General features: G+C 47.4%; 5 protein-coding genes across 13 annotated transcripts in view; 2 read left to right on the top strand and 3 right to left on the bottom strand.

The window, feature by feature from the left end:
• Window positions 1–1141: 1141 nt before the first annotated feature.
• LOC120955441 (AT-rich interactive domain-containing protein 1A) lies at window positions 1142–9695 on the bottom strand. Of its 2 annotated transcripts, none has more exons than XM_040376315.2 (8): window positions 8542–9695; window positions 7707–8458; window positions 7374–7632; window positions 6349–6890; window positions 5387–6259; window positions 5216–5315; window positions 4939–5079; window positions 1142–4780 (listed from the first exon to the last, which is right to left on the bottom strand). In XM_040376315.2, exons 1-8 carry the CDS (start codon window positions 8765–8767, stop codon window positions 3999–4001), a joined length of 3675 nt encoding a protein of 1224 aa, XP_040232249.2. In that variant the 5' UTR covers window positions 8768–9695; the 3' UTR covers window positions 1142–3998. The 2 variants fall into 2 exon arrangements, with proteins under 2 accessions (XP_040232249.2, XP_040232251.2); XM_040376317.2 differs by having other exon boundaries at window positions 6349–6803; window positions 8542–9694.
• Window positions 9696–10081: 386 nt separating this feature from the next.
• Window positions 10082–12729, top strand: LOC120955443 (ATP-sensitive inward rectifier potassium channel 11-like). Of its 3 annotated transcripts, none has more exons than XM_040376322.2 (6): window positions 10082–10396; window positions 10501–10695; window positions 10847–10974; window positions 11042–11241; window positions 11317–12273; window positions 12356–12729. In XM_040376322.2, exons 1-6 carry the CDS (start codon window positions 10386–10388, stop codon window positions 12614–12616), a joined length of 1752 nt encoding a protein of 583 aa, XP_040232256.2. In that variant the 5' UTR covers window positions 10082–10385; the 3' UTR covers window positions 12617–12729. The 3 variants fall into 3 exon arrangements, with proteins under 3 accessions (XP_040232256.2, XP_040232255.2, XP_040232257.2); XM_040376321.2 differs by having other exon boundaries at window positions 10083–10396; window positions 10498–10695; XM_040376323.2 differs by lacking the exon at window positions 10082–10396 and having other exon boundaries at window positions 10611–10695; window positions 10852–10974.
• Window positions 12730–12835: 106 nt separating this feature from the next.
• LOC120955444 (G protein-activated inward rectifier potassium channel 4) lies at window positions 12836–14344 on the top strand. The gene is made up of 2 exons (XM_040376324.2): window positions 12836–13253; window positions 13337–14344. Exons 1-2 carry the CDS (start codon window positions 13074–13076, stop codon window positions 14342–14344), a joined length of 1188 nt encoding a protein of 395 aa, XP_040232258.2. The 5' UTR covers window positions 12836–13073.
• LOC120955442 (uncharacterized) lies at window positions 14326–16880 on the bottom strand. Its single transcript, XM_040376320.2, has 3 exons — window positions 16207–16880; window positions 14533–16137; window positions 14326–14415 (listed from the first exon to the last, which is right to left on the bottom strand). The coding sequence occupies exons 1-2, from the start codon at window positions 16734–16736 to the stop codon at window positions 14577–14579; spliced, it is 2091 nt and encodes a 696-aa protein (XP_040232254.2). The 5' UTR covers window positions 16737–16880; the 3' UTR covers window positions 14326–14415; window positions 14533–14576.
• A 331-nt stretch (window positions 16881–17211) lies between these two features.
• The window catches only part of LOC120959964 (kinesin-like protein KIF21B), a 40930-nt gene continuing 36300 nt past the window's right edge, over window positions 17212–21841 (bottom strand). For 4 of the 6 annotated variants that reach the window (XM_049610680.1, XM_049610682.1, XM_049610681.1 and 1 more), the window contains 2 exons: window positions 21183–21824; window positions 19818–20913 (listed from right to left, as the gene is read on the bottom strand). In XM_049610680.1, coding sequence (XP_049466637.1) covers window positions 20739–20913; window positions 21183–21824 — 817 coding nt within the window. In that variant the 3' untranslated portion in view covers window positions 19818–20738. Of the gene's footprint in view, window positions 19029–19607; window positions 20914–21182; window positions 21825–21841 lie in introns of those variants that run through there. The other 2 variants (XR_007452781.1, XM_049610683.1) reach the window with 2 other exon arrangements.

Raw genomic sequence — 21841 nt, 5'->3', positions numbered from 1 at the left:
AACTAGAGTGCATTAACTTTCTCACACGTCCCAGAGTTCTGTTTAATAGACTCGTAAATCTCCTGCAACATGTCCTCGAACGTCACGCCGCAGAAACGCGTACACCCACCAGCACCAGCAACAGCAGTGACGGGTTTCCTCAGTGTGACCGGGTTTCACCAGGCCAGTCGTACAGCACACCGAGCGATTCATAAATAATTCCAAGCTCATTAAAACACGCATGGTCACACGGTTGGTTCTTGCTTAGTAGCCGTCCACTTTCACACGACACATTGCAACAACGCCGGCAGGTTTTGCAGGCTGGAATCTAAAAAAGAAAACAACCATGAATCATTAGTAATGTGTGCAAGAGTAAGGGCAAAAGGCTAGTAGCGGCAACAACCAGCGAGATATTTCAGAGTTTGTCTTACTACACGGGAAAATTAATCGGATTTCGTGACACTAACCTATCATTATTAGCCGCATTCAGGCCGCTTTGTGATGTGCTCCTTTCAAGCTAAAGCTGCATGCTGGGCCAGTTTCTCCTGCCAGCCAAACGCCCAAACACGAGATTTTCGAGAGGGAATTATTAAATAATTACTTTAGGATTCATCCATCCTGTTCCTTTAACATCAAAGCACGGCGACGGAAAGGACACTTCAAGACACCACACACACACACACACAACCACCGACCAAGGAGGGGAGGGGTCTTCAAATCTCGGGTTACACGCGTTATCTCGGTGTGCGCGCGCGAGAGATGGAACAAAACACCGGCCACAACGCGGCAGCCGTTTGCCGAATTCCCTTCACTACGTCATCAGGAGGGAGGCCTCCCTTTCCTTAGACCTTGAACCAATCATTACCGTGTCAATCACTGTATTATGTTTCCAATTATATTCCCCCCCCTCAGGGTAGGCGGCGCTTTCGATATGCCCTGCCGCGCTCTCCCCATCGGCCGATTTTCACTATGAAATTCGTGCTTGATTCGATAATAAAAGCCTCCTTTGACCGGAGACCAACCATTTCGCCTATCCCAAAGGGATGCTGTCAATGTCCTGAAAGCCTGTCTGTGTCTGTGGCTGTCTGTCTCACGCTGCTTAAACGTTGTGCGAATAGTGCGAGTGCTGTTCGGATGTAGCAAACAACTTCATCGCTTTACATTATTTTACAAACTGAGCTTGTATTGTATTCGATTGTACGCTGATTTTCAGCCTCGTTTTTCGGATGGATTCACCACTGTTCTTCGCACCGATCTTGCTTGCCTTCCGGCAGCTCTTTTTTCATCCCACCCATCGTGTGCGTGGGCTATTTACAGCTTTTGTACGTATCTGTCCACCTTACCAAACAACAAATCCTCCAACGCTGCCTAAAGCTATTCCTGACGACTATCACTAGTACCGTTTTTGTTATGATTTAATACCTAAATGGGACCTTCCCCCTGTCACTACGTGTCACTACGCGTGTTTTCTTCTTTGCTTTGTACAATAAAGTTTCTGTTTGTCGCCCAAATGAATCTCGTTCCTCGCCTACTCATTTGATGATTAACGTTCAAAAAGGTACTAATAAAAAAGGATATATCTACAATGCAATGAGTTATACCTCTCCCACCAGCAGCTCGATTGTGGGAGGGGGGGGGAGACCATAGGGAATAAGGGGCAGACTATCTCGGGCAGCACAGAAAACTATTAATCCTAGGAGATCGATCACCGCCAAACAGCGGCTTGCTGTGGGAAGGTTTGCTGTGCATGCGATTGGGTGTGTTTTTTCCTTCTTTTCTTTTCGTCAATTCAATCTTGGTCACTAAAGGGTCGGGACGGGCGGCGAGTTAGCGGACGGTGTGGTAGCAATAGGTAACAGCGAACGATACAGAAGTATACGCAATGCGCAAGTGACTAACACGCAATTATGCACAGATCGTTAAATGAAGCTGTTTTATTTTTAAAAAATCTTTAATCACTCTAACAAACGAACAAATATACCCACAATATTAAAGTAGTTTATTTCATAAGGAAATTCATATCTAATTTTAAATCAGACATATTATTGCAAACCCACACACATGATTTATCCTTATGGAAGTGAAAGATGAAACATATCATGTTGTAAAATGATGAGTATTCAAAGTCAATCGTCACAAAACAGGTACTAGTCATTGAATACTAAAAAAAATGGTACATTGTTTCTCTTCATTACAAAGACAGGATAATAAAAATTGACACATTTTTGTGCTGTATGCACGTACAATTGGTTTAATGCTGACTAAACCCAAAACACTGCACAAAAAAGTGTATATAATAATTGGAATTGAAAACCCCTTGGTCGGCACAAAAAAGTGTAAAACAAACAAATTCAAGACAGCAAAAGGCATCGTACGGCTTCATGCCATACACTAATTAAAAGAAAATAATCGTTCAATTCAAACAATATTGCGATGGTACATATCGTTCTCATAAAACGCAACAACACATACAAAAAGCAAATCAAAAGTACTAAATAGAAGAAACAAACACAACCAAAACAACAACTGCAATCGTCCATACATAGGCGACGGAGTGTCGCGCAGTCACGGGCAAACAGTCAGTCACCGCCATCGGTTCACGAATTAAACACATTTTAATTTATTTCTATCTTTCAAACACTTTTAAAACATCTATAGTGTCTAGTAGTAGTAGTAGTAGGTGTAGTACTAGTAGTAGTAGTATGTGTAGTACTAGTAGTAGTAAGGTTCCACAGGAAGGGCAGAGAGATAAAACGGGTCCAGTGAAAAGAAACAAGCAATACAGTTCTTTGTTTTGTTTTGTATTGTTTCCTACATTCCTACAAACCCTACAGAGATGTATTTTAAACTCACACATACACACACACATACAACCCACATAGTGTGGTATTTTATAACCCTTTTACAACATGTTGTGGTTTTATTTCGTTTCTCACATTTTAACTCATTCCCCTGTTTTATGTGTGTGTATGTTTTTTTTTAACGATACTGGGTATATTGTTTCGGTCTACTGGCCGTTGTATTAACTCTTTGTATGTTCGTTTGTTAGTGATATATTTATGAAAAAGTAGTAAAACTCCTCCAAGGTAAGCTTTACCGTACTTGTTATTCACAGGAAATGTGCGAAAATAGTACATACAAACACACACGCGCAGAGGGAGATTGTGATTGATTATGAAGAGTAGTAATAGTGTATCGTGGTTGCATACCCAAATGCAAATGTATGCTACTGGCTTGCCGTGGAACGCGCTTCAGAATGCAAATACTCAAGTAGTGCCAGAAGTATGCTAGCTACAAAGGGTTAGGGTAAGGGACTGACTGACAACAAACAGCCGCTCTCTAGAAGACAAAACGTAAATCGCTTCTTCATTTAGTATCTCTTGAATGCCCGTTTCATCAAATGTTGCATCGGTGTTCTGTGATCGCGCATTGCCGCCATTGCCTAATCCCACATCCGACCGTCAGCAGCACAGCGTAGTACCGCGCTTGTGACGAACTATAGATCTCCAGCAGCAAACCTTAACTTTCCATGCCCATTTTCTATGCCAATCCAGTGTGTCGTCTGCATTTGTCCCCGTTTTGACCGGCGCGAGGAAACAAGATCATCTGACGTCAATTGTTTGTTGCTTTACAGATGCTTCTTCCCTGTGCTATTTCCTGTTGTTGGGGGGGTTCGATAAGTGCGATAAGTGTTTCTGTTTTGCTATATAGTACATTTTCTATACTCTACTGTATGTATATACAATCCTGCACTTCGATCGAATTAGCACGCAGTGCCATCGTCCTGTAACATGTTCTATTCGGTAGAATTATGCCTCCCCTTCCGCTTTACCTACTAACCCTACTACGTATTATTCACGGTTCGGTCAACACTTAAACATTAGACGGCTCTCTTCTTGGTATCCGCATGCGAACGCATACCTTCTGCCTATGTTACCGGTGCTGCCATCCCCATCGATCAACCCTAACTATCGTGTTGCGTCTTAACACTACCGACAATCGCGCATCCCCTAGCCTCGTTACCAGCCGGTTCGATTGTTGCCTCCACCACCACCACCGCCGCCGCGGAATTTGTTACCACCACCACCCCGATGATAGCCACCGCGCATTCCCGGCGATCCACCGGTGCCACCAACGATCGGTCCAGCAAATGGACTTCCACCCGGGCCACCCATCATCATTCCCCCACCCGGCATCATGTTTGCCCGCATACCACCCGCTCCACCACCGCGAAAGTAGGGTGGTCGATTATGGCCACGGCCGCCACCACGAGGCGTACCACCTCCACCGCGATGGTAGCTGTTGTTACCGATGCCTTTCGGGCCACCCGAACCGAACGGAAGCGGCGGCGGAGGACGGTTCGGTGTGCCAAATAGGCTCGGAGGACCATCGGCTCCTCCTCCTCCGACTGGCGGTGGCTGATCGGCCCAAATAGCACCACCGGCCGTCGGCGGTGGCTGCGTTAGCTTTCCCACCAGCGCGCCAGGCGTCGGTGGTGGCGGCAGGACCGCATTAAAGTTGCCCAGCATCGGCAAACTCATCAGGTTCGGTGGCGGCAGATCCCATTTAGGACCAGCGCCGTGCGGGAACGTCGGATCCGGTAGCAATGAGGGCCGCTGATGCAACGGTGGCGTCGGATTGTTAGCTCCTCCCGTGCTGCTGCTGTTGCTGTTGCTGTTGTTACTGCCACCAATGCCGTTGTTCAGCGACAGTCGCACCAGCGAGCTGTCGCTACTCTGTCCTTCGTCCTTTGCCGGAGCCTCGCTGCTATTCTCCGCGTCCGCGCCATGATGGAACGCAGCTGCAAAATACAAATTGTGCAACGGATATCGGGTGGAAAAGGGAGGCAAATGTAAACATGCCAACATAGCATTCCATGTAATCATTGGGAAAATCGGTCCAATCGACCTTTTCGAACGACGAACCAAAACCAAATACACCTTCCTGCTGCTTGCTTACCTGACGATCGTGATGGTGAACGTTTGCTCTCATCTTGTTCCACTGGCTCGTCCTCCTCCTCCTCAGACACATCCATGTCGACGCTCTCCGTATTATCGGAAGGATTTCGCTTCGATTCTCCCGTCGCCGGAACGGAACGGTCTGTTAAATGTATAATATTGAAACCCAACGCACAATAGCACCAAGTGTTTTAGCATAATTCAATGGGCAGCAAAAACCACTTTCGCATCGCATACAATCATTCCTATTGCAATCCTACAGTACACCTATGAATTACCTGAGGTAGCTGGCGGTGATTGGGACGATTCCGTCTGGTTGCTCATCAGCAAGGCCGGTGGTTTGGTAAAATCGTCAAAGTTTTCCCGTTCAAAGTTTTGCTACATTGTTGGAATAACAAAACAAGTGTGACATCATTCATTTTCCACCTGCAAAACATTGCGCTACTTACCAAAAAGCTGTCAATCTCCAGCAGCGAGACCGGAGTTTGCAGCGTCGGTAGGTTCAGTTCACCGTCACCTTCCGCTGCGCCTTCGACCGAGTGTACGCTATCCTCATTCTCTTCGCCATCGTGTGCCGAACCACCTTCCAACAGATCCGACCCCCCCTCCGCATCATCGAGCTTGTCCAGGGACAGTGGTGGAACCGTGCTGTGATTGCCACTGCTCGCTATTTGTGCTGCGATCGCCTTCTCCAGCGATTGTATCCTCATATCCAGATCATTTGATTCGTCCCCTGCATCGTTCGACACCGCCTCGGAACTGCCGTCCGTTGTCGGAACCACGGTCAGGGCCGAATTTGACGCCTGTACACCATACGATGACGATGCACCGGACGGAGGCATTAGCCTTAGGTCGACGTCGTTGGTCGGTACGGGGAAAACGTTACCGTGCGCCGCCCAAACAGACCCTCTACCACCACCCCTGTCCGAATCGTTCGATGGCACCGTGGGAGGAGCAGGTACTGGTTGGGGAGCCGGCTTGCGTTTATGCATACCACCACGCATACCGGACGCCATCGGCATGCTGCTCGAGGACGAACTGTCGTCCAGTGCGTCCAGCTCGTGCAAGTCCTTCAGCTGCGGCGGACCTCCGGGCGATCCGGTAAGTGAGATTAGATTCCGATGGTCAACGTCAGCCAAGCGGCCCTTTTCCTTCAGGAACGAAGGCATCGACAGATTACCCGACATTTGTCGATGGTCCACGTCCTGCATAAGCCCACCGTCACCGCTGCTGCCGTCGCCGTAATCCAGCAGCATGCCACCCTTGCGATCGTAATGGGACGGAGAGACCGGCGCTTCCAAACTTTGGAAGCCGGATGAGTCCTGCAAGTGGAGAAAAGACAAAACATTACAATCAGTACAGCGTCATGAAACCACACACACACGCACACACAGCTCATCAATTTACTTACATGAGTCCCGTCCCACGTCATGGACATGTTCCAGGTCGAATTATACTCGTCCGATGCGTCCAGATTGATTGGCGGCATTGGTGGCGGTTGCAGGGGCTGTGCGACCGGTCCCGCATTGCGCCCCGGTGGCTGCTGCGGTGCACCATAGTCCTGCAGCATCGGTGGACCACCGTACGGTAGCGGGGGCCTATTATTGCCAGCGTATCCACCATTATTCCCTCTGCCCGGTGGTGGGCCACGGGGGGTTGAGGTGGTCCAAGGATTTATAAAACCACCGCCACCGCCTCCACCACCACCACCACCACCTCCGCTACCTCCACCGTACGGGTGTGGGACGATGCCGGGTGGTGGCTGGGATCCTGGTATGACACCACCGCCTCCGCCGCCACCACCACCTCCACCACCCCCACCCGTCGGCATGTTTGACGCGTTCACCGGCGGCCCTGGATGGTAACCTGATGAATCGGGGAAAAAAGTCTTCAGGAAATCGTTCACCCCTTCCGATTGTTCCTTACGCGAATTTATCACTTGTATCGGTTGTACTGCCGGATCACCGTGCAAATCCGGGCCAAGCCGCATTGTGTGTTTTGGTTTTTAGTAGTAGTCAGACAGAAGTAGAAGAAGAAGAAGAACAGGGAAAAGTAGGGGAATACAGAAACATGAAAGTAACACGACATCATGAGCGCGCACGGGGCCGTTTTGCGTGTGCCAAATTAAAACAAACAAACAAACAACTATTCCAGCCCTACAGTGTGCAAGTTTCACTACAGTGTGCTTTTATCGTTTGTGTTATGAACAAACATGGCCAAATTCACCAAAAGAAGAAGAAAAATACAAGCTTTTCAAACTAAACTACTGTGTAATGTCCGAACAACGCAACTCAAAAACAAAATCCCCAAATCCGACAAAATAAGAATGATAATGTTCTGGTAGAAATGAAAATGTATCCCGCCGCATCCCACCAGCTGCATGCATCTACGATCAAAGCCCCACACATACAGCGCGGCACGCCGACCACCACTTACCTCTGTTCATAACCATCGGTGAGTTACTACGACCAAAGTCATTGATGTCGAACGAAAGTGGTCCACCGCCCATGTAGCTGCCCTGGTGCTGTATCATGGGGAAGTAGCTGTCCTCGTTCGGCAGAATGTTGTCACCATCCGACGGTACCGGCGACGGTGCATTGATGTCCGGCGATGGGATCGGACTCGGCAAGCTTACCGTCAGTTCGTCCAGCTTCTTCTTCATGCTTTTGAGCCGATTGCCAAAGTTGCGGTATGCCTGAAACAAATAAGTTTTTCCCCAAAATGATCATGGCGTTGAATTCATAAAAAAAACCCATAAGATTTACTTACATTCACCACGACTTTCACCTCCGTGCGCTGGTTCTCGTAGAACAGTCGCGCCTGTTCCAGCACGGTCAGCAGCTCCTGGCGTGATTTTTGCTCCGTCTTCAGCACATCCACCACGTTCTCGTACTGTGAGAGATGATCCTCGATCTCAAGCTCGACCGCTTCCACCCGCTTGCGATCCTTGCCCTTGATCGAGTTCATTACCACCTCCACATCGACGTGCGGCTTCTTGTTCAGTCCCTTGAACGTCTGATCGGTGTCGCTCTGGTGTTTGACACATTCGCGCACGATCGCCACCAGATGGGTGGCCTGATAGTCGTCCACATCCAGCTGGGTGCTGTTTGCATTAACGACCGATTTCGTCTCCGTAAGCTTCGTCGGCCCGGTGGCGAGTGTTGCGCCGCTTTGGTTAGAACCGAGGGCATTTTGTTGCTGCTGCGACTGCTGCTGCTGTGGCTGTTGTTGCTGTAGTTGTTGTTGCTGTTGTTGCTGTTGTTGGAGTTTCTTGGCGGACGAGGTCGTCACGCTTAGCAGCCCGTTCAGATCGGCCAGAAACTCCTCGTTGTAGATTTCCCGCTCTTCCCAGATTTTGAAGATGCGCAAAATCTTGTGCTTCACCTTTTCGTCTCGCACCAGCGTGGTCGCTTTCTGCAGGTACGTTCCCCAGCTGTCGACGTACTCGTAGTTTTTGCGCTTACTGTTCTGTATCACATCGTTGGCCAGATGGAACAACGTTAATCTGCTTTCGATTTTCACTGCAATAGAGAAAACAGTGCGTTCGCGTTAAATTTGCACAGAAACAGTCAACCCATCCATTTCACAAATCCATTTCACCTACCTTGCTTCAGCACATTCAGCCAGCTACTGACGATCTTTTTGTGGTGAGCTCGCCTCGATAAACACCAGCTCGACAGATGCTGAATGCTGTCCTGCGTATCCTTCAGGTCACGCAGCCGTTTCTCGAACGAGGCAACATCGAACTCGCCGGAACTGCCGCCGCCACTGCTGCTGCTGCTACGGCCAGTCGATGTGGTGGTGGTGGTTGTGGTTGTTTTCGTTGACATTTTGCCGCTACTGTTGCTGCTGCTGCTGCTGTTGACCAGCCTCCCCTCTACTACACAACACACAAACGCGTTTGATCACACGCTGCGTTCTGCTTGGGAAACGTGTTCTTCCCTGGCAGGAGTCGCCATCGGTATGATGAGTTTGAAAATTTTACCAATTTTACCACTTTTTCGTCACACTTGCTGTGTTCTATCACGTCTACACTGTTTGCTGGTTACCAGAGAGAGAGATAGACAAATACCTTAGCCAAGGATGCTGCACCCGCGGCTACTTATGCTACATCACTGAACGCGGTTATGCTTTAAATATTTCACCGAAAATACACTTCCTCTAGCAATCTAGACCAATTTGCTGCCAGACTATTCCACTGGCTATACGACTTGAAGGAACGAGGGAAACACAACATAAACACGACTCGTTGCGATGCCAACATCCCACACGCTGGGCACAACACAACACTACTAGCAGCGCGGTTTCTACCACTCCCTGCAGGAGCTTCACCACTGTGATACGATTTGCCTCCCGAAGGAGCACCTCTTCCTACGTTGAACTGATGTTGATAATACGCGCTCTGCAGCACAATATCGAAGGTAAGCAAACACACTTTTCACTCCAACAACGCCCGCGAGGTGCGCTACAACAGAACGGTGTGTACCGCCACAAATTCTGCCCACAACCGGAGACCCGCCTAAAGCGCCCGTCGAACTGTACTGTTCGCGTACCGTAGGCTCACGTTTATCTTTCGATCCGCCCGTTTGCACTCGAAGGAAAAGCGCTTTTCTTTTGGGAGGCGAAAAGTATACACAACACACGATTCCGTACTTGCGTTTCTGTGCGTAGAGCAAAAACCAACTTTTCTCGCCTGAATACAGGCGATCTGTCAAAATGGTGTTAGCTTCTTTTTCTCCGTGTGTTTACGGGAAACGCACACATTCACGCGCACACACTCTCCCAACACCTTCGCGGTGCTTGACAGCACTGCGGGTGTTGTTTGGGCTCAAGTTCAAGGACTTTTTAATGCGGCCTAGGAAGTTTGCTTATTTTCAGACTGTGTGTTGTTTTATTTAATATAAAATCGCATTATTTGTACTACATTTCTTTCATCGATTGTGTGATAAATAACAAATTAATGTTGCTGCTCCGCAGGCAGCGTCCCACTGTGCGGATAGATCCAGATTGACAGGTTATGACACAAATAACACCAGTCCCACTGACAGTTCGTATCAAACGATTTTTTTTCGCGCACGCGAACGTCAAGCACGTGAACAATTTGAATTTTGAATTTTGGATGAAACAATTATTTGTTTCTTCCTTTCCCTTTGATTGTTAGTCTGCTACTAACAATCTCATTTAAAACCACACCCACACCCTCAAATTCGCACGTTCGCTATGAATCACAGCAAAACAAAAGGCAATTGCCTATCTTATCTACTATCGAAATTGGCAGAAGGGGTACTGCTAGCGCATCGATTTCACTCCCCATCCATTTCTACTGATAATTGCCATCACATTGTAAAGTGAACTGCACGCGCGCGGTACTGCTCTCTTTGCTGTCTGTCTCGAATTTTAGTGACCTACTGCTAGCCATATTTTGTGACCATCCACAATCAGTTAACAATGAGCCTCGAGTAAGTACTTCCTCATTTTTACAGCCTCTTGAATGACACAGTTTCAGTTCGGAAGAAGAATTGGGCCATAAACTTGCTGTTTCTTTATCATCACACCGCAGCAGTCTGGATTCGCTCACCGGAAGTCCGTATTCTGCGCGAAAAAACTGGCTCAAAGGACAGGAACATCAGCAACACATCGAATATCGATTCTCCAGACCGATCAAGATTGTGGACTACGATAAGGAGCGATATTCGTGGTCAGCGCCCGGTAGTCCTTATCACATACGTCGACCGGCCTTCGATCGAAATAGACTATGGTAAGAGGAGAGGGAGGGAGGCGGGGGGCATACGAATCTTATCCCACCACATGGACCACATGCGTTTGGGCGAACTGTTTTCAAACATTTGTCTTATCGAGCCCTCTAGTAGACGGGTCTTATCAGTTGCGTGTTTGGTTTGTCTCGATAGGATAGAAGACGATACGAGTTCGGAGTCGGAAATCGATCGAAAACAACATCACATCATTAACGATCTCGGGACGGAAGATGCCTTCAGCAATTCGGATCAGCCTGCATCGATGCTCAATGCGGAAACAGGTGTTGTAGCTTCATGTGCCACTTAAACGAACGATCTTTTCGACTCCTAAATCAATTTAATCTACAGACACGGAACCAAAGTTTCCAATCACGATACGAAGTGCCCGCAGCCTACAGAGTCTTCGGATGCGACGAGATCCGCAGCATCAGGGAACCAGAGCAATAAAGGCACGACGTGTCATCAACAAAAAGGGCGAAGGAAACGTTCATCTGGCCCATCTGCCGCAACGGTCGCTTCGATACGTGCGCGACATTGCCACCACGTTGGTACGATCATGCAAGGAGATTCACTACTGCTGCAATGGTGTAATAACGATTTCTCAATCTACTTTCTCCCCGAAGGTGGACGAACAATGGCGCTACACGCTGATGCTGTTTGTGCTGAGCTTCGTTGCGAGTTGGATCTTCTTCGCGGTCCTGTGGTATCTAATCGCGTACGCGCACGGTGACCTGCTCAAGGATCCCACCACGGGCGAACGGCTCGGCGATGGCAACAAACCGTGCGTCGAAGGAACGACCAGCTTCACAGGCTTTCTCCTGTTCAGTGTCGAAACGCAGGTGTCCACCGGGTACGGTGTGATCGTCCCAACCGAGGAGTGTCCGGAAGCGTTCTTTCTACTGCTAATACAGATCGTCTTCGGACTCGTGATCGGAGGCGCGATGGTGGGTGTTGTGTACGCGAAAATGATTCGCCTTCCGAAGCGATCGTGTGAGATGAAGTTTAGCAAGCGGGCCGTGATCTGTATGCGCGATGGTCGGTTGTGCCTCGTGTTTCGTGTGTGTGACCACAAGCAGCAGCACGTGATAGGGACGCAAATAACGGCCACCATGCTCGAACCAAAGCGCCACGCCGGCTCGAACGTGATCGAACGCTACGAAACACGCCTCCGACTGCAAAACAACGGGCGTGTCTTACCCCTGTGGCCCATTACCGTCTGTCATGTGATCGATCGGTACAGCCCGCTGTACGACACTTCGGCGGCGGATCTGCTTGACCGGCGGTTCGAAATCGTGATCACAATGACGGGCAGTACGATGACTACGGGGCAGAGCACGCAGGCCCGCACCTCCTACATACCGGTGGAGATTCTGTGGGGACATCGGTTTCAAAACATCATCGAGTACGATCCGAAGCGAGAGTGTTATGTGGCGATGAACGAGCAGCTCGATCTGCTGGAGGAGGTCGACACACCGCTCTGCAGTGCACGCCAGCTGGAGGAGGTGTTCGATGAGCTGCAAAACGAGCACCATCGGGGTGCCGATGATTATCCTTCTGCGGACGATGACAGCAGGCTAGGTGTAGGTTGAGCAACGATCATTAGAAGAAAGAAGGCATCCACCATTGCTATATTGCCAAACCCGTTTTCTATTTCAATTGCAGGCATCTTTCCGCTCAAAAATACATTCTAGACTGCGCAGCAATCCCAGCTCGTTTGTGAGATTTAACGAAATATACTCCGAAGCAGAAGAGGAAGAAGAAGAGGAGCAAACGATGGAGAATGGCAAACAAATGTACGACGATTCGCCCAAGGATAGCCATCCTGTCACAGTTCCCATGGAGGACGGAACATTTATTGAACCACCGGTGTCCGTTGACGCTGCTAACCGTAACGACTCAAAGGAAACAACCAACTTAACTTAAACATGTAGATTGCGGGAACGAAGTATTCTGCTCACAAAATTGTCAGTATTCTTTTATAGACTTAGTGAAATTTAGCTCTAAACAAATAAATTATGCATCAAACGCAGCAAGAATCCAAAATCCGTTTAGTACGATGAACAAGATTAGAGACTCGATCGCGCTGGACGATTCATCATGATCTCTAACCTTGCTCTTACCAACCATCCAACCAACCAACCACCCACCCTTTCGCGCGCCATCGTGCGTCTGTTTGCAATTGGCTTAATTCTTATCCGTCCAGTCCGTCCCGCTTGCTGCGTCTTTAATTTAACCCATCAAGCGAACACCTCCGTTAGCGGCCACACATTAGCGATATCTTATCACATCATCACGGACAACATCGGCGCTCTATCCTCCCGGAGGAAGCTGGGAATATCTGGCATATCAGTGCGTACGATCGCAGAAAAGCAGCAGTACAATGGATTCCTCCAGAGCACAAGAAGGTCTCAGAAAGAGACCGAAAAGTAGTGATTCGGATTCGCAAGATCATCTAACGCTCGACACACGTGTGGTGAACAAAATTGGCGAACGAAATGTGCGTATTTACAATCTTCCCCAACGGTCGATTCGCTTCGTGAAAGATCTGGTGACAACACTGGTAAGTGGGAGAGTGGGAATGGCACCGATTTGTAACCATGGGATGTTGTCATGTAATGAGCATTTTACCCTCACTCCCGGCAGGTGGAAGAGCAATGGCGTTACGTTTTGTTCGTATTTGTCGCCAGTTACGTCGGCAGCTGGGTGTTCTTTGCCGGCCTGTGGTACATTCTTTCCTACGCTCACGGTGATCTGATTCAGGATTCACCCACCGGGGAACGGTTGGGCGATGGCGTTATGCCGTGCGTGCAGGGAGCCACCAACTTCATCGGGTTCGTGCTGTTCAGCATGGAAACGCAAATATCTACCGGATACGGCGAGAAGGTACCGACCGAGGAATGTCCGGAATCGTTCGGACTGCTCACCATCCAGCTGATCGTGGGGCTGCTAATCGACGGTGCCATACTCGGGGTGGTGTACGCGAAGTTGGTTCGTCCGCCGCAGAAAATCTCCGAAATGAAGTTCAGCCGACGGGCCGTGATCTGTCAGCGGGATGGGCAGCTGTGTTTCGTGTTTCGTATCTGCGACCGGAAGTGGCAGCATGCTATCGAGACCAAGGTGACGGCCGTCCTGCTCGCATCGAGACGCACCGCCGAGGGAGAGGAGATCGAGAAGAATGAATCCTACCTGAAGCTGGAGAACGATGGACGGTTGGTGTTGCTTTGGCCCGTTACCGCTTGTCATGTGATCGATCGCGATAGCCCGCTGTACGATGTGTCCGCGGCGGACCTGCTCGAGCGCAAGCTGGAAATTGTGATAACGATTACGGGCGGCACGATGACGACGGGGCAGATTAATCAGGCGCGCACGTCCTACGTACCGTCGGAAATATGCTGGGGCCATCGGTTCCGTGACATTGTGGAGTATGACGCACGAAAGCAGTCGTATGTGGCCGTAAACGAACGCATGCATGAGATAGAGCAAGTCGACACGCCACTGTGCAGTGCGCGCCAGTTAGATATGTTGAAGAAACGGCTACAGCGAGATGTTAAGCAGGACCGACCGGCAAGTGCTCGCCAAGAATCGAGTATTATTTTCAAAGACAATGCGAATTCCGATTCGGAGGCGAAGACGGCCGATAGTAATGTATAAAAAATGGGCTTCTTTCCAACAAATATAATCGTTTCATGCATCAGAAATCTTCCATTGCAATTCATAGAAACCTATAGTAAAGCATGTATATTACACTAAGACACTAACATATGTTACAACTCAGAATTCTCAATACCTAAAACCATTCAACACAATGAAGTATAAGGCAAAAAGATTCATTAACTCACCAGAGGTATGGATACTCTGTGCGGTGAACTTCCCTTCCTTACTCCTACCCATGTTTTCCACCTTCCTCCAGCTGTTTCAAGCGTGCCCTCAGCGACTCATTCTCTGCCCGCATGCTGAGAAACTGCTGCGCAAACTCATCCCTCGGCAACAGCAGCCCCAGTCCGGTGCTAACGTACTGTTCCAACGATTCCAGCTTGCTTTGCGTTTCCCGCCACAGATTGTACATACACATCCACAGGTGGCTTTGCATCGCCTGCTCCGCATCCAGCTGGCGCAACGTGCACTGCTCAAACTTTTCCATCATTGCTTTCCGCAGTTCGGCAATCTCTTCCCGAACCATTGCCGACTCTTCGCTGTCCCTGTAGACGGGCGTTGTGGAGTCTTTCCGTTTTTCCGCCGTGCTTACTGTGGAAAGGAGCACAGTCGATGCTTCCGGTGTTGATGTGTATACTTCCGGTTTTAGCGTCGAAAGCCGAGTGCGATTTTCCTTGTCCGATTTTACCTCAGCGATCTGTTCCGATTCATCGACGGGAACGTTGCTCTTTTTCCCCTCACCCAACGGTGTGAACGTGTTTCCCTGTTGACTTTCTGCGAGAACTCTTGGAGTGGCAGCAGGCTGATTATTGCTACTGGCTAACACTTCATTCGCTCCGTCGCCTACCTCAGATCCTTCCTCGCGAATGTACTCCAAATTATCGCCTACGCCGTGGGCTTTCCTTTTCGAAACGTCTCCTTTCACACGCCTTAACAAACGGTTCACGTTCACAAAGCTATCGTCCACACCCGAGTTCGATTCAGCGGCCGGTTGTGTCTGAGATTCGGTAGCTTCCGGATCGATATTACAATCGGACAGTTCCTCCAGAAAGCCCATCAGATTATTGCCCGCCATCTGCATGCTGTTGCGCGAGTCCGTGCTCAAACGGGATGACGTACTCAGCCGGGAGAGACAATCCATCGGTGCATCGCGGCGCTGTAGAAACAGATCGATCTCTCCGATGAAGCTGTCATGCTGTTCCACTGCTCCGAGCGGTGTTTGAGGATCGTTTACCGTAAGCCGGTCGGGACGACGACTTGTCTGCTCTTTGTGATTCGCGTCCAGCTGTCCTCCTTCACTGATACGCACACTTTTCGTTACCTTCTTCGACTCGTCCAGCTCAATCATGCTGCGCCTGTTCGATCCTTCACGTGGTTGCGGCACAAATGAAATGCTGTTCACGCAGCTCTGGTGAATCTTTTGCATGTTTAGCGGGTCCTTCAGGTTGCGCAGGTCGTACCCGTACACGTAGCCCTTCAGATTGCCCACCGCCAGGTGAATACCATCTTCCGCGATCGCCAGCGATTCGAAAGGATAGTTGGATTGGATCTGCGACGCCGTCGCCTTCCTCCTGGTGTCGAAAATGTTAATCACATTGTCATAGCCTACCGAGAACAGATAGTCGGGATACGATTCAACCATTCCCACATCGCGACACGGGGCAGCGTGGGCAGTAGTCTGCGAGAATATCGTTTTCTTCGACTGCGTATCGTACAGCAGGACGGCACCGTTGTACGACGCTATGGCCATCGAGAACCGTTTCGTCGGATGAAATCGTGCTTTGACGGTGCTGTGAACGATGGGAGAAAACCAGATGTATAACGATGATTCAACTCCTTTGCGATCATAATAAACTTACTTCTTGTCGAATGCGAGTGTGTGCAGCTTAGAGTTTGACTTCATGCCGTACACATTCACCAGCCCGTTCTCGAACACGGCTGCCAAAAAATCGTCTGTCGCGTTAAAGTCCATGAACGTTACTCCGATGGCGATCCGGTCGGCGTCGAACCGTTTCGTGAAGTTAGCCTTCTTGTAGTTCATGAACCGCACCGTGCCGGTAGTCAACCCGATCGCAATCTCCTCCTTCCCAGCCGTCTTCGGGCAGGCAACACAGTACAGATTGTCGATCATGATCTTCTTCACGTTCGCGATCGTGCGGCTACCGCTGCTACCCATTTTGCCAGCTCCATCCGGCTGCTGGTCCGTTCCTGGCTTGATCCGCAGCAGCTCGATACCCCAATCTTTGTTGGCCCGGACAAACAGCTTGGAGGAGCCGATGAAATGGCAGTACGAACCATCGCTAACGACATGGGCACTGCTGGCCAGCTGCTCCAGCCCCGGGAAGCTGTGCAGCTGTGTATCCTTTGCACACGATACTATCTCCGACATGTTTGCGCTACTTTTCCACTCATATAATCGATCACGAATACGCTCTAAATTAGAAGACACTGTTTATGGAGACCCTTCGCAACGGGTCAGCAAGCGATGGGGACGCACTGCTACGTACAAAAAACCGCGGTCATTCAAATGTTTGGTTTATTGACAGCACAGTTGCCAAGGAGCCAGATGACAGCAGTGCGCCGAATGTCATCCTGGCAGCGCGATTTGAATTGACCGTTTGTTACAGGCGTTGAAATAATATTCATTACATTGCCACATTATGATGGTTTAATTGTTTCAAAAAATAGCTAAAACCATTTTTACTCGTATCTTAGGTCGAAGAAACATCTAAATTGCATTGTAAAAGCCAAACTTGCATCATTTCGCTTCCAGGCCGTATCCCATGTGGCAGAAAAATACTGTTTATGGCCAAAGGTAACATTTCTTTCAACATTTTCATTTTTCAATTCCACTTTCGATAGGATTTGTTTTGCAAATTAGTAGTTTTTTTTTATTTATTCAATTTGAACGTTCCTAAGTAGCATCTTTACTGTGCTTGTCGAGCTCTAGATTTCACGTTACAGACTTTGCCATCGGTATACACTCAATAACGATCAGTTAGATTCATTATTACAATCCATTACATAACATTGCGTTGACGATCCTAAACATTCTTTTCGTGCCAGTACTACACACTCTACACACGGACACAATCTAAACTTACTTTCGCTCCCCTAATGTACCTGCATTCTTTCATAAATCCTTTCTATCCTTCCATTTGTTCCACATATACTCATCGTATCAAGTTGCAGTTGAGCTTGGAGCATAATAACTATCCATAAGCAAATAAAACAAGGATTGTGTTTGGAATGTTTGTAATCCATTACAACGAAAGAAGCCGGTCACAGTGTTAGTTGGGCTTGATCTTTATGCAAAAATAATTCTAATATTAACGCAACGTTTGTTCTGCCATTTAACAACGCAATACTGATCGTGGCAGAAAGACATTTGCAATACAAAGACATAATCTGCTTGCTGCCATACGAGAATACTGGTAAAAATTAATCATAAATTGTCATTAGAGCCATATATCACTTTCAATTCAAATTAAGATTTACATACAAATACAAATTATACTGTGAAGAAAGTGATCTGGTTATAGTTGATTAAGTAATAATAGGTGGAGTCTAACAAAGCAAAACGAAGTAAGTAAATACTTATCGATTTCTTCTATAAACTAAAATCACAACCAATATTAAACATACTCCGTGTACATGTATGGTAAATGACAAATAATTGATTAGGTAAAAATAACCGCAACGCGGAAAAGACAAAACTAAACGTAAGAAATTTGGCCATTTCTGCTGTGTTCGCAGGATGTGTGTATCCCGCGTGGTCGTATCAATTAATCATGGTGAAATGATAATTAAATCGCAAACAAAAATAGAAAATAATTCGCCCAACACAAAAATAAGTATCTTTCCTAAATCATGTTTATGTCATGTTCATAATAGCTAGAGCATGCTGTAAGCTTATACACACAAAAGATTACTGATATACACAACGTAAAGAATACGATGTTGGTGATAGTGTTTAGTAAGCTCGATGTTTTCGCATATACACCATCAAGCAAAACCTGATACAGAGTTTAGGCTGGTTTTGTGTCTATCTAAACAACGAACACAAATTCTTTGTACTGGGAATACACCAATGCTGTTGTAACCCAGTGTACGGACACAGAAAGAGAGCATATAAATGGTAAGAGAGGCAAGCAAAAGTGTTGATAGATTTTCAACACGAATAATCTAACCTATCTCTAAACCAACTAGCCCCAGTAGGAACAACTACCTTCGATTTGTGCGATTCAAAATACTGAGATAGTTGTGGTTTAGGCTGCGATAGAGTTTGCTGTTTCGCAACGAGCTTGACATCGTTGCCAAACCGGTCGCGGCACTGTTGGGCACTAATGGTCTACCTGTAGCTAGCGGAGGCACGGAAGCAAATGTCGACGGGGCGCATGACGAGGACGATGAGGACGATGTTGACGATGAGGATACCGTCGCTGTGGATGGGTTATAGCTGCTGCGAGTCATTATTGGTAAGGCTGCCCTGCCATCAGCAACGAGTTTGGAGTGTTCAGCCGACTGGGTCATTACATTGTGTCGCAAACTGCTCTGTCTGGTGTACATCAACCGACCAGATGTGGACATCGCTTCCGTGCTCTGGCGTCATATGCTAGTCTCATTCGGTCCTAGTCGTCGAATTGCCGATGAAACACGCCACAGACGAACCTTTCCATCGCTGGGAGGGGGAGAGGGTGTGATAGAGAGAAAAAAAACACACAACATTACAATCGGGTTTGCACAATCGCTATTCAAACAAGAAGCAAAACATTGAGAAGAAAAACATGATACATCAAGCGAAAGCGGTGTAGGATGAATGACGATCAATTACGGCGAATGAACAAGGTTTTCACTAAGGTTTTAAAATTAAAGGAAGCAGAATGGCACAACATAATATTTGGTGCTTTCGAAAACGGGTAGCGCTTTGTAATAGATATAATAAAAAGACTGATTAACAATTTTAATTTGTTCAGGAACTCTGAAAGATATTCACACCTCACAATAGAAAAGTAGTTTATTGTATTTACAAAGTGTCAAAGTGTCGATGTACTCTTTGTATCATTCAAATAATTATAACTTTGCGTAGCTAGCATAAGAAAAAATATATCAGTGTCAATACATATGAGAGCTTAACATAAAAACAGTAACAAAATCAATGAAATAAGTACAACATAACGATAAATATGAAAATGGCACATGTGAAAACAACGAGCAAAACATCCGAAAACAACAAGAAAATACTTTAAAGAAAACTTACAAATCGATTGCTTTATCTCATGAGTTGCACAAGACAGAAGTTAAGTCACATAGCTGCTAGCAAATATTAGATAGTTCCATTTAAAACAAACAGTTAACACGGAATGTTTGAAACGTTGGTCCATTGCGGACAAAACACTCAATTTGGGAGGGGGTGGGTGTGTTGTGTTTACTTTGCTACCTATTCTAATGTCTCGGATAGCAAACCCTCCATCATTTAGGCTCTTTGCTTGCAGCTAATTGGACAGAAGAAGAACAATATCATCTGTAACGTCCACACCAGTACCATCAGCCAGAGGATTAATTTTGCCCACATCCTTTCGATTGAAATACATAAAAATGTGAATTTTGCATCAGTTGTAAGAAAACAGAGGCTCAGTATAAAATAAGCGTAGCATGTTAAAATGTACAAGCTTCGTGTATCATAAGCCTAACCATTATCTCCAAAGCCCAACCGTAACCAACAACTCGAAGGTACGAATCCGCTATCCAGTTTTTACACACCTAATCAGTCCACTAGGAAGATCCTGTTCCTTTCATCTGTCCCTTCATACGCTGTACTGTTCTATGTTCAAAGCATATTGTTCCAACTCTTATCACCACTCAGTTTCTGTCTTTTGCTTCTTTTCCTTTTCTTCTTTGAATAGAATAGTTCTGAGCGTGAATAAAGAAGCAGCCTTGCTTGCTAATTACATGATCGTTAAAAACTAAATCAACACAAATGCTAAATAAGCAATCAAACTCAATGTATGGCTGTAGCCCATTTGCTCATGAAGTAATCTGACTTAATTATTATTTGCCTTTCACAGATGAAACATCGTACAGTCTAATCGCTACATCAATAAGTCTTCTGCTTTTCCCTGGCATCGTTTTACTTTAAGCCTTCGGTGCATGCTTGCTAGTTTCCTTTCAATTGAATGCTTATTAATTTCCGTTAGCTGCGCTATGATGATTTACATCCTTTGTTATGAACTATCACATAAGGAACCGGAATCAGCCCTACAACTACTACGATACATGCTAGACATAAGGTAGGTTATTGTGTTAAAATCTTTAAAATTGAGGCATTAGAGATTATTGAAGTTTGTTGCATTATTAAATCGGCATGTATAATGTGCTGGGATGAGTTTAGTTAACGTTTTGCTTTAGTACCACCTCCACCACCTGCACCACCACCTGTACCACCACCTGCACCACCACCTGCACCACCATTGCCACTGGCGCCGATTGATCCAGCACCGGACGAAGATGCGTTCAGCGAATCCCAATCGGTGGTTACAAATCGCCAGATCCGTACCTCACCGGAACTATGTGAATGCATTCAACGAAGAGCAATAAAGAGAATGTATGGAACAAGCAAATGAGAGCAAGAGAACAGGAAGAGAAAAGAGAAAAGGGAAAAGAGAACCGTAAAACCGATCCATCGTCAAACGCACCACACCACCGCTTAATATCAAGAAGTAAAATATAGCTACGATCAAAATCGATTCGAAAGGTAGGAAATTATTGTTTAACTAGAAACGGAAATACAGGAAATGTAGGAGGATGAATGTAACCACATACAGTAAATACTCACTTCGATGCAGTAAACACGCGATTATCGCTCGTTACGATGTCATTGATTGACTGTTCCGTTTTCATTTCGGCCAGACTGTCACAAGTTTTAATATTCCACAGGCGCACAACGCCACCGCGACAGCTAGACAGCAGAATATCGCCGTAGATGGCCATCCCAGATACCCATCCTTTATGGGCATTGTTGAGCGACTGCTTGAGCTCTCCATTTCGCAGGTCCCACCTTTTGATCCCGGAGTCACGACTCCCGGAAAACAGCTCCGCATCGACACCGATGGCATCGTTCGCCACGGCTAGCGCTTGTACGCCGTCGTAATGCGGTGGTTCCAGGTTCAACAGGGGCTGCACAACACCGCCACTCGAGTTCACCTCAAACACCTTCACGTAGTGGTCCTTCGATCCTGTCGCTACAAGGTCCGTGTTGTTCGGTCCCTCCCAAGCGGTCAAACACATGACGGCCGCCTGGTGGCCACCGGACAGTCGGCCAAGGCTTGAAAATTGACGCAGATCCCAGAAGCGCACCTTATCGGAGGCGGCCGTGTACAGCTTACCCGATGCACCCATCGTGAGGGCCGTAATGGAGCATTCACCTGGCACTAGATCGGACAGGGTAGCGTTGGCAGGTAGAGTCGTTCCGGAGGAGCTGCAACAAGTAAACAA

The sequence above is a fragment of the Anopheles coluzzii genome, chromosome 3 (assembly GCF_943734685.1).
Source record: "Anopheles coluzzii chromosome 3, AcolN3, whole genome shotgun sequence".
NCBI lineage: Eukaryota > Metazoa > Arthropoda > Insecta > Diptera > Culicidae > Anopheles > Anopheles coluzzii.
The sequence above is the reverse complement of the archived record's forward strand: the minus strand, read 5'-3'. Positions and strand labels throughout refer to the sequence as shown.